Source organism: Dreissena polymorpha, chromosome 2 (genome assembly GCF_020536995.1).
Source record: "Dreissena polymorpha isolate Duluth1 chromosome 2, UMN_Dpol_1.0, whole genome shotgun sequence".
Classification (NCBI taxonomy): Eukaryota; Metazoa; Mollusca; class Bivalvia; order Myida; family Dreissenidae; genus Dreissena; species Dreissena polymorpha.
Genome location: NC_068356.1, coordinates 48,297,020 through 48,309,672, shown reverse-complemented (window position 1 = coordinate 48,309,672; position 12,653 = coordinate 48,297,020). Strand labels below are relative to the sequence as shown.

Genomic DNA, 12,653 nt, shown 5'->3' with positions numbered 1-12,653 from the left:
TCTGTAGTTGAAATGTGAAAAACCTTTCATGTGCCAATCAGTGACTGCAACAAGTGTGGGTCTCACAAGATATTTTGTAAATTTAAAAAGAGATGTACAAATTATAGAATTATTAATATCCTATATAATCCAAAAACATTCTTTTGCTAAACACAATTTGTAGGTTTTTAAATGCATGCCTGCTTTTCACAGGTATGCTTGGACTTGTTCTTCGAATAAACTGAATCAGTACAATTCTGCTGCAGAACAGAATATTGCAATGAGTATCGGAGTTAATACTCAAGTATCGAAGTTAATACTCCATAGCAAGTGTTTGATCATTTTTGTACATCTAAACTATGAAATAATGTTTTTATTTCCAGGTTTCAATGACATGAAGTCAGCACTGTCCGACTACTTGAAGCGGTTTGCTGAAAATGGGAAAGTTGTGAGAGCTGAAGATATCAGAGAGTTCTTCTCGCAGATGGAGCAGAGAAAGCGGCAGAAAACTGAGCACACCCCTGCACACTTTTGTAGATAATCTCTCGGACAGTCACTGATTTCATTACCATACACATGTGTACAGACATCTTATGTGCAGCAGACATTTGTTTGTGGATTATCTGTGATAGGCATATTTTTGATTTGACATACAAATAATGGACCTTATGTGTGACTATTTTTAACAGAAAATGTGCGTTACTTCCATTTCCTTTTGACGTGAATCTTTTTTAAAAAAGTCTTTGTTTTTAAAATTATCGCAAATTATTGTGTGTTTTTTTAAAGATTGTTAAAACTACATCGAATGAACATTGAGGCATGATTTTCTTAAAAATTACCAGCTGACCACATTTGAAGATTCAACATTAAATACAACGTGCTTTTATAAACAATCTATACATCTTTTTTTATTTAAAAAGTAACATGTTTTTTTACTATTAGTGAAATATTCTTTGTGTCATTAGTATTTGTTCATATTCTTATTTCATTTTAGCAGGAAGAGCCCACCAAAGTCTTTGGTTTCTCGCATATGTCTGGCCCTTTCAGTCTGACATCAACAATGACTATGACAGATGTAATAGATTATTCATTTTTCATGCAATCTTACCAAACTTGAACAGTGTGTTTATGTTTGTATAGCAAGAAAATCCTTTGAATAATGGGCTAGGTATGATTATGAACATCAGAGCTGTTTTAAGAAAATACAAACAAGTGAACTTGATACCACATGCAAGCTATTAGGGTTGAATCGAGTGTTTGGTCGACAGGCAATTCGTTTCTGCAAGATATCTAGTGAACGCTCTGACCTACAACCATGCAAATGATTACTGTTAAGGAAAGAAACTTCAAATATTAAAGTCACATGGAGCGATAGCATAAAATAAAAAAGATACTATAGTAATTGTGAGAACCGTTAATAACCATTAAAGACATTCATACAGAAGACTTTTAATTGTGGTGAAACATTATCAGATCATTGGGCACTTAATTCCTTAATTACTGGAACGATCCTGGTACTTGCAGCAATAAAATGAGATTGAAAATGCAATACTGGCTACCAAGGTTAAAAAAATCTCTTCCAGCAAATCTCATTACCCATAAAGAATTGTTTATGTATATTACCTTTCATGGTATGCTGGTGTCTTATTGTGAGAAATTGAAAACATTTTCAAGTTATGTAAGTTGGGTAAGGATGGGGCCATACATGTTTGACAAACATCTCTTGGAAGTCTGTTTCTTGTTAGCCATGTTTCAAGGCCATTCTCAGGCGAGCACTTTGGGCTGTCATGGCCATCTTAACTTTGTTCTGATTTATATTAGGAAGGCTTGCTATACATATGTACATAAAGGTTTTATTGAAAGACACCATTTGCTGCATCATTTGATTTGTCATTTTTTGCAAATGGACTGCCATACATGCTGACCTTGTTCTATGGTAATTGTTTTACTGTTATGATATTTTTAATGTAAGGTTTTTGTCATTTACACATGTCAATAGAAATTGATTAATTTCTAATGATTTATGTTTTTAATGATTCACGCTTTTCCCAAAATGTGGATCATTTATTTTATTGTTTTAACAATTTGCTATGTGAACAACTGCTGCGTCTTTTGTTACTCACTTAGTATGTATTTTGTTATTCACTTTAAATGTAATTTTCTGTTGTTTGTTCGCTAGTTTTTGTACTGTTTGTTGGTGACTTGTATTCAATCCAATCTTTATTAATTTGTCATCAAAGAGTTAGCACTTATTTGTCCAAGATCCCTTGCGGTTGGTAACATTCCTAGGTTGTTTACATAACTGCTAAACCTCACATCCGCATCTGATTGTCTTAAAATTGATGGTCTCAAATTGTATTTGATGTCAAAAATGTTTCTTGTTTCTTCATGTTTTAATTAAAAATTAAATCTGCATGTTTTTCAGAACTGTCTGTTATTCTTACTATGTTTAATTACAGTTTATTAAACCGACAAAGTTACGAAAATGAGTGTTTCAAACGATCCAAAGTAAAAGCCAATTAAATTATTTTCAATTATATGTTGAACAAAAACAGTGCAATAAAGAACTGCAAACTACAAATCTAAACTGTGACACGTTCTGAATTTTAGCCACACTGAACATAAAAAGCAAATTGTTTAAGCAAGACATTGTTTATTGTGCATAAACCCCTTTTAAATAGAATTTAAAAAACAGAATTTTTATTAGAATCCGGTGGATTGATATAGATATTAAACCATATTAAAAGTTTATATGAAAACGAAATATTTACAAGCTCCATGATAGCACGCATGGCGATAGGTGAGTATGCAGTAATTTATAAGATAAATTAATTTATTAATAATTTTAGGAACGCTCCTCGTCTGTCTGTCTGTTTTGAATCCGCTCCATATCTACTGTACCATTTCATGGAATATATATGAAACTTGCCTCAAATATTAAGGACACTGAGACGATATTCAGAAAGCACAAGTCAGACACATCTCAATCTCAGAGGTTTGAGCCTACATGTTTGTGTCCTTTTTCATAGCCTTTATACCCTTTTAATAATTTTCTGGAAACGTTACTAAACGATCAGGTCACTTAGACGAAGTGAAGAAGGCATGAGTCCGTCATCCCGGCTTACGTATAAAGTCGTAATGGATTTGAGCATCCACGCATCCATTTTTGTTTCCGTTTTATACATGTATCTGTCTTATTCTTAATTTATTTCATCAAACAAGGCAACACTGTTGTGATTATTGAGCTGGTATGCAGAAGACATGAGTCGGCAATGACGGCTTAAGGAACGCCTCTTCAGTCTCCTGTTGACAATCGATATGTCGGCTGTTTAATTGAAATGATGTGGGTTAAACTCATATCATACGTGCTTATAATAGTGTATGTGTGTTTGTGATGGTATGCTGCGTGTAAGTGATGGTATGATGTATGTTTGTGATGATATGCTGTGTGTTTGCCATAACCTGTTGTGTGTTTGTCATAGTATGCTTATTTGTCATAGTATGCTTGTTTGTCATAGTATGCTTGTTTGTCATGGTATGCTTGTTTGTCATGGTATGCTTGTTTGTCATAGTATGCTTGTTTGTCATAGTATGCTTATTTGTCATAGTATGCTTGTTTGTCATAGTATGCTTGTTTGTCATGGTATGCTTGTTTGTCATGGTATGCTTGTTTGTCATGGTTTGCTTGTTTTTCATGGTATGCTATGTGTTTGTCATGGTATGATGTGTGTTTGTCATGATATGCTGTGTGTTTGAGATGGTTTGCTGTGTGTTCGTCATGGTATGCGTTGTGTTTGTCATGGTATATTGTGTGTTTGTCATTGTATGCTGTGTGTTTTTCATGATATGCTGTGCGTTTGGGATGGTATGCTGTTTTGCATTGAAGTGCTGTGGATTCAAATCCTATGATATATGCTGTGGGTTTAATACTATGATATGTGCTTATGATAGTATGCTATGTGTTCGTGATGGTGTGCTGTGTGTTTGCCCTAACTTGCTGTGTGTTTGTGATATGCTGTGTGTTTACCCAAACCTGCTGTGTGTTTATGATGATGTGCTGTGTGTTTGCCATAACCTGCTGTGTGTTTGAGATGATGTGCTATGTGTTTATGATGATGTGCTTGTGTTTTCCCCAACCTGCTGTGTGTTTGTGATGATGTGCTGTGTGTTTGCCCCAACCTGCTGTGTGTTTGTGATGATGTGCTGTGTGTTTGCCCTAACCTGCTGTGTGTTTGTGATGATATGCCGTTTCTTTGTCATGGTATCATGTGTGTTGGTCATGGTATTCGCAGTTTTCAGACAAAAGTGGAATGATGACAAATAACTTGTATATACATGTAATTATAATACGTTGTAATAAAAAAATACATGTATTAATTTAAAAAAGAAATAATATAATATGGTAAATTGCATCATTATTAAACAAAATGCAAAATAGTCCCGGAACTTCCGGTAGAATAATTTCTTATACACATCATTATTAGTCCCCTACCGTTTTCAACGGAGGGGACTTATGGTTTTGTCTCCGTCCGTCCGTCACACTTTTCTGGATCCTGCGATAACTTTCAAAGTTCTAAATATTTTTTCATGAAACTTGGAACATGGATAGATGGCAATATGGGCATTATGCTCGTCATTTCATTTCGTTCCTACGTCAAAAATTCTGGTTGCTATGGCAACAAATAGACTAGAAATACTGCTGAAAAGGTGGTTTTTCTGGAATCTGCGATAACTTTTAAAGTTCTTAATATTTTTTCATGAAACTTGAAGCATGGATAGATGGCAATATTGACATTATGCACGTCATTTCATTTCGTTCCGACGTAAAAAATTCTGGTTGCTATGGCAACAAATAGACTAGAAATACTGCTGAAAATGGTGGTTTTTCTGGATCCTGCGATAACTTTTAAAGTTCTTAATATTTGTTTATGAAACTTCAAGCATGGATAGATGGCAATATGGACATTATGCACGTCATTTCATTTCGTTCCGACGTAAAAAATTCTGGTTGCTATGGCAACAAATAGACTAGACATACTGCTGAAAATGGTGGTTTTCTGGATCCTGCGATAACTTTTGTAGTTCTTAATATTTTTTCATGTAACTTGAAACATGGATAGATGGAAATATGGACATTATGCACGTCATTTCCTTTCGTTCCGACGTCAAATATTCTGGTTGCTATGGCAACAAATAGACTAGAAATACTGCTGAAAATGGTGGTTTTCTGGATCCTGCAATAACTTTTAAAGTTCTGAATATTTTTTTCATGAAACTTGAAACATGGATAGATGGCAATATGGACATTATGCACGTCATTTCATTTTGTTCCTAAATAAAAAAAATTGGTTGCTATGGCAACAAATATATATATATAAAATCTGGAATTTCTGACAATGGTGGAGCCGGTAGGGGACTTATATTGCTTGACAATAGTCTTGTTTTATGTAAAACAGCACCTCCATTTTCTGTAAAATTAGTGGATGAAACGCTAACATCCAGAATAAACATATGTTTACTATTTTGTTATTCGCTTTAATTAATTTTTAAAGTCATATTTGCATACCAATTATTTCTACGTAAAAATACGTTCAAGCCTTTGGTAACGAATATTTCGGGTAACCGCATCTTTTATTTATGAACTTATTAGTCAATAATGCACACACATAAAAATGAAACTATAATATATACCGTTGCATTTTATTAAAAACAACTAGTAAAATAATACTTGATACTGATATTGGTGCTAAAGTACATTTTATTTCAAGGCCGTTTATTTTCAGTATGTTAATTTAAAAAGTGTATTGTATAACTATTTTTTTAAATAACTTTGAAATCAATTTTACATACCGGAATACTTAAAACATAACATCAGATCAGATACTTCCATGTTGCATGTCTGGTATGTTAATAATGCTAAAACTGGTCAAATGAAAAGCAGGAACTAAAACGTCATCCGATTACCTGTTATTAAAATTATGCGAGAACGTCGTTATGTTTTTGCATGAATTCATAAATTGTTCAGGCACCAACCTAACAGTATGTGAAGCAATTAATAGGCACACTTTATTATATTATATTGTCTCCGTTTTAATAAAATCTTCTGTTTGCAAAAGTTCACTCTTGTTATCGCCTTATTGCTGATTGTGTTGAGTTCTAAAACCAACAATAGTTCGAATTCTTTACCTTCTCAGTGTATTGATATTTTAATGGCACCCATTAACCATCGTCGTGAAGAACAATACAGCATAATAGCTGAGATATTGCTCCGCTGTTTATGTCGTCAGGGAAATTTAACTTTTCAGCTTCCGTTGACGCGGACGAAGCTCAATAATCACCACTAGGTTTTACTTCAAAAACGAGAGGCAGGATATCATGTCGAACGTGTTCTACTTGTATTCTTAATTGTTCTATGAAAACTGTGAACGGCACTTAACAAAAGTAACAACGCCTTAAAACAAAGTGAAATCTAGTTAAACACTTCATATCATCTTGACAATCTTCGTCAAAGGGGTAGGTTGTACACTCGGAATAAGTTATTATATTTACACATGACACTGTTAATTTCTAATCGTTTACCGATATATAAGTAAATCACTATACTAGTACTAGTATTTGAATACCGCAATATTTGTAATGAAACAATTCATAGTACATATAATTATACTGTTTGAAACAGGATTTTTTAAGTATCAATTGCTAAGTAATCTATATTAATATTTTGAAAATTGTTAATATATTCATAGTATGCGTTATGTCCTTTTAACTCAGTTTGTTGCAAGAAGTTCTTGAGAGTGGAGTATTTCGTCGTTTGAATTTCCGACGAGCTCACTCTGTTGTCATTTCTTCCATGTTTCAGTTCCAGTCACAATGTTAACTTTCAAAGCAAGACTCATACTTTTATGGTTCATCATTTATATGCAAGTAAATGGCTTTCAATAGCAGAGCGAAGAGCCTTCATTTTATTCAAGGTTTGATTATGAGTACAAGCTCCTCACTAAAGTCGTCGCCTTGGAGACCACTGCTTCAAAGCTCGAGAACCTGATCAGTCACCTTGAGCAAAAGATTGATGACACAAACAAAAGGATGGTCAACCAGAACAAACTATTGGAACATATGTCCGGTAAGATATTTTCCTGACATTGCTTGACGATGATTTGTACTGTTTTTTGAACAACTTGTGGCCAGGTGTGATTTTTGAGCTCTTTAAAATCGATAAAAGCCCTAATATTGTTTTGTTGCATTGACCATTCCAAGGCGACCGCAGATTATGTTTTTCATGCTTTGCCAGTTATTTTTTTTTTCCGAGTTGTCAATGTGTTAATGTACCATTGAAGTAAACATGTCTTGACTAAGTTTAATGTTTCGAGCTCCATAAATCGGATTAAACCTGGTTTTGAATTAACCGTACCATGACAGAGACCCTTTATTGATTGCTGTACGTTTCTTGTGTCTTTTCTAATTAATTTGTGTTGTGATTCACTGGTTGGTATTTGGTATATATTAGCCAGCTTATTTAACCCCTGTCTCATTAAAATGTTTTGTAATCCGTTAAGAAAGTCCTAGTGGATCAACTTACATCCGATGGGGAAGAACGACATGTAACGCCAACGGGACAGAGACGGTTTATTCGGGTTATGCGGTAGGCAGTGATTACTAGAGTACAGGAGCTGCCGTGAACTAGCTTTGTCTCACCAAAGAGCCACTGTGGAACAGATTTGACGACACCACACAGAGCGGAGCGCTGGTTTCCGGGGCCGAATATGAGTTTGATTATAGAAACAGGATCACTTTCTTTGACAGGGAACTTACCGATCATGATGCTCCGTGCGCCGTGTGTCAATCTTCTCGTTCGCGACTGCTGATGATACCGGATTCAAAGCAAGACTCATACTTTTATGGTTCATCATTTATGTGCAAGTAAATGGATTTCAAAAGCAGAGAGAAGAGCCTTCATGTTATTCAAGGTTTGATTATGAGTACAAGCTCCTCACTAAAGTCGTCGCCTTGGAGACCACTGCTTCAAAGCTCGAGAACCTGATCAGTCACCTTGAGCAAAAGATTGATGACACAAACAAAAGGATGGTCAACCAGAACAAACCATTGGGATGTTTATATAAAACAGATTTGTTTTATTTTATTTTGCTGTATATTTTTATAATTTAATTAATCTCATTTATGATAAGACAAACGATACTTTTCCAACTTGACAAAATTATTACGAAATTAAATATTTCATGATAAGATATGTCATTTTTAAATTGAGTACAACTCAACACTACTTAAAATCAGTGAAAACACTAAAAAAAAAAATTATATTAAAAAACATTTTGAGTCGTTAGTGCTTTAACTGTTAAGTTAGTTAGTTTTAATATCTAAAAGAGTTTCAAGTTCATTTACATCTTAAAGCAAGTTCATAGACATCTTAAAGCTTAACCACTGAAGCAAAGTAATTTTTCTTTGCATTTTTGTGCAACCTAAAAAAGGACGGCTTTCATGCATTGCAGATATACAAGTGGTCCAGTCAGACAGCTCTGTGAATTCTTCAGAGATTGAAGTAGAGAAGTCTGGTTCAAGTCTAACAAGTGATGTATCCCAGTCTAGAGAATCAGAGAAATCTGCAACCAGTCTGTCTACAGGAAGTGATGATACGAGTCTGAATACCAGCAGCACAGAATCCCAGTCCCAGAAGGCAGATTCTTCAGAATCAAGACTGCTTACAGGAACTAATGGGTCTGGCACGTCATCAGAAAGTGAATTATCTGCTTCTAATGATGTCAGTCTGACATCAGGAAGTGCAGCTTCCAGTAGTTGTGATTCAACAAGCAAGGTTTGTGAATTATACACAGAACATAACAGTTTGGGAGGACACTTTTAGGATTTATGGAATTTTTCAATTAAAGTCTCTTCTAAACAAAAATAGAGTCTAAGGGGAAAGTGCCGCACCTGATAAGCCTGTGCGGACTGCACATGCTAATCTGAGATGACACTTTGCACATATATTAAGTCCCATTTTCCCAAAGAAAGGCGCATGCATTTCAGGAGCAGTGTTTGTTGCGGGACCTGCAGACAAGGGAGGTAACTCACAGGAATTCTGCCACTTTCTGGCCAGACAACTTTAGGAGCAAGTTGTGTCAATGCAGCCCCTGCAAGGCAAGTTGGTCTGTTGCAAGTATTCTGCAGATATTTGATAGTTGACGTGTATGGATATGTTGTGTAGTTTTCCTTCAATATAAATGTAAAATGTGAATAAATTAAATTTTGCTTTTGCATTGATACTCATACACATTTGCCACTCTAAATTGTGTATGGGTCAAAGATTTTTGTATTGTAAGCTATGTGGTTTCCAAGTAGCCTCAGACCCCAAAGTATGATTGATTGAACTAATTTTTGTATCTTACAAATAAAAAATACTAATGAAAGCGCTTGTAACTTTTTACTTTTTATTTCCATTTGTTAAATAAAAGAGATCAAGTTTAAGAACGAACTCATGTTCATAGTCGTGTGGCCATGAATTCTGATTCAGGTACACACTAGATCTAGAACACCACTCCATTAATGTTTGTCCACATGTTACAAAACCACCATAAATAACCAATAAGAAAACTGTTAATTATTGTGCTTTGAAAATCTCTATTGTATGCATCCATGTTTTGCAGACAATGTATGCTGAACAGAAGGTAGAGTTCCTGATAAATGACTGCGACCATGTGGCTGTGTATGAGAATCAAGGCCTCAACCAATCAGAGCCATCCTCTGAAGAGGAGCGTGAGAGGCAGGTCCTGGGTAGCATGAACCGCGTACAGCAGATAGAAATGGTGCAAGGTGTGTACGGTATAATATGGTCTTTTTTCTGTAACCCTTTTCTACTTAAAAGGCTGTTTGCAACTATATGTGTTACTTGCAGGCTGTTCAATTTTAAGTACTGTTTGCTGCTCATTAGTATCTTATGGTTTGAAATTAACCTTTTAAACTTGAATCTTGTAAGAAAGGTATTTAATTTGATTTGTTAAGGGACTCCAAATGCGTCAAAATGCTTATTAAATCTAAGCCTTAAAGGGATAACATCATATGATATTGCATTAAAGATTTGTAAAACTTAAGTCATGGCCCCTGCTGGGAATTTTTCATATTAGGAAGTCAACAGACATCCTAGTGCTTAACTTTTTAAGCTTTAACTGGATAGTCCAGCTTGAAATGGTTGTATCTATGTTTCTTCTACATATCAAATAAAAAAAAAACATAACAGTAGTATTTGGTCTTTACTTGGTCCCCAGGCCCCTTTACTTCTACTAAACCTTTTAAGCTTTAAATTAATCTTGCCAATATTCATAAATATAATAATATGTCCATAATGTAAAAAGCTGACATTTTCATATGTTAAATGCTTTTTCATATTTTTGGCTCTACCTGCCAGTCCGTGTTTCTGTAGTTGAAATGTGAAAAACCTTTCATGTGCCAATCAGTGACTGCAACAAGTGTGGGTCTCACAAGATATTTTGTAAATTTAAAAAGAGATGTACAAATTATAGAATTATTAATATCCTATATAATCCAAAAACATTCTTTTGCTAAACACAATTTGTAGGTTTTTAAATGCATGCCTGCTTTTCACAGGTATGCTTGGACTTGTTCTTCGAATAAACTGAATCAGTACAATTCTGCTGCAGAACAGAATATTGCAATGAGTATCGGAGTTAATACTCAAGTATCGAAGTTAATACTCCATAGCAAGTGTTTGATCATTTTTGTACATCTAAACTATGAAATAATGTTTTTATTTCCAGGTTTCAATGACATGAAGTCAGCACTGTCCGACTACTTGAAGCGGTTTGCTGAAAATGGGAAAGTTGTGAGAGCTGAAGATATCAGAGAGTTCTTCTCGCAGATGGAGCAGAGAAAGCGGCAGAAAACTGAGCACACCCCTGCACACTTTTGTAGATAATCTCTCGGACAGTCACTGATTTCATTACCATACACATGTGTACAGACATCTTATGTGCAGCAGACATTCGTTTGTGGATTATCTGTGATAGGCATATTTTTGATTTGACATACAAATAATGGACCTTATGTGTGACTATTTTTAACAGAAAATGTGCGTTACTTCCATTTCCTTTTGACGTGAATCTTTTTTAAAAAAGTCTTTGTTTTTAAAATTATCGCAAATTATTGTGTGTTTTTTTAAAGATTGTTAAAACTACATCGAATGAACATTGAGGCATGATTTTCTTAAAAATTACCAGCTGACCACATTTGAAGATTCAACATTAAATACAACGTGCTTTTATAAACAATCTATACATCTTTTTTTATTTAAAAAGTAACATGTTTTTTTACTATTAGTGAAATATTCTTTGTGTCATTAGTATTTGTTCATATTCTTATTTCATTTTAGCAGGAAGAGCCCACCAAAGTCTTTGGTTTCTCGCATATGTCTGGCCCTTTCAGTCTGACATCAACAATGACTATGACAGATGTAATAGATTATTCATTTTTCATGCAATCTTACCAAACTTGAACAGTGTGTTTATGTTTGTATAGCAAGAAAATCCTTTGAATAATGGGCTAGGTATGATTATGAACATCAGAGCTGTTTTAAGAAAATACAAACAAGTGAACTTGATACCACATGCAAGCTATTAGGGTTGAATCGAGTGTTTGGTCGACAGGCAATTCGTTTCTGCAAGATATCTAGTGAACGCTCTGACCTACAACCATGCAAATGATTACTGTTAAGGAAAGAAACTTCAAATATTAAAGTCACATGGAGCGATAGCATAAAATAAAAAAGATACTATAGTAATTGTGAGAACCGTTAATAACCATTAAAGACATTCATACAGAAGACTTTTAATTGTGGTGAAACATTATCAGATCATTGGGCACTTAATTCCTTAATTACTGGAACGATCCTGGTACTTGCAGCAATAAAATGAGATTGAAAATGCAATACTGGCTACCAAGGTTAAAAAAATCTCTTCCAGCAAATCTCATTACCCATAAAGAATTGTTTATGTATATTACCTTTCATGGTATGCTGGTGTCTTATTGTGAGAAATTGAAAACATTTTCAAGTTATGTAAGTTGGGTAAGGATGGGGCCATACATGTTTGACAAACATCTCTTGGAAGTCTGTTTCTTGTTAGCCATGTTTCAAGGTCATTCTCAGGCGAGCACTTTGGGCTGTCATGGCCATCTTAACTTTGTTCTGATTTATATTAGGAAGGCTTGCTATACATATGTACATAAAGGTTTTATTGAAAGACACCATTTGCTGCATCATTTGATTTGTCATTTTTTGCAAATGGACTGCCATACATGCTGACCTTGTTCTATGGTAATTGTTTTACTGTTATGATATTTTTAATGTAAGGTTTTTGTCATTTACACATGTCAATAGAAATTGATTAATTTCTAATGATTTATGTTTTTAATGATTCACGCTTTTCCCAAAATGTGGATCATTTATTTTATTGTTTTAACAATTTGCTATGTGAACAACTGCTGCGTCTTTTGTTACTCACTTAGTATGTATTTTGTTATTCACTTTAAATGTAATTTTCTGTTGTTTGTTCGCTAGTTTTTGTACTGTTTGTTGGTGACTTGTATTCAATCCAATCTTTATTAATTTGTCATCAAAGAGTTAGCACTTATTTGTCCAAGATCCCTTG

General features: G+C 34.4%; 1 protein-coding gene across 7 annotated transcripts in view; it reads left to right on the top strand.

Annotated features, from left to right (window-relative positions):
- LOC127866960 (putative E3 ubiquitin-protein ligase UBR7) overlaps positions 1 to 11,647 on the top strand; it is a 39,190-nt gene extending 27,543 nt beyond the window's left edge. For 2 of the 7 annotated variants that reach the window (XM_052407833.1, XM_052407826.1), the window contains exons 7-10: positions 8,487 to 8,809; positions 9,022 to 9,132; positions 9,639 to 9,804; positions 10,767 to 11,647. In XM_052407833.1, coding sequence (XP_052263793.1) covers positions 8,487 to 8,809; positions 9,022 to 9,132; positions 9,639 to 9,804; positions 10,767 to 10,924 — 758 coding nt within the window. In that variant the 3' untranslated portion in view covers positions 10,925 to 11,647. Of the gene's footprint in view, positions 1 to 362; positions 1,244 to 8,486; positions 8,810 to 9,021; positions 9,133 to 9,638; positions 9,805 to 10,766 lie in introns of those variants that run through there. The other 5 variants (XM_052407831.1, XM_052407827.1, XM_052407830.1 and 2 more) reach the window with 4 other exon arrangements.
- Positions 11,648 to 12,653: the final 1,006 nt, after the last annotated feature.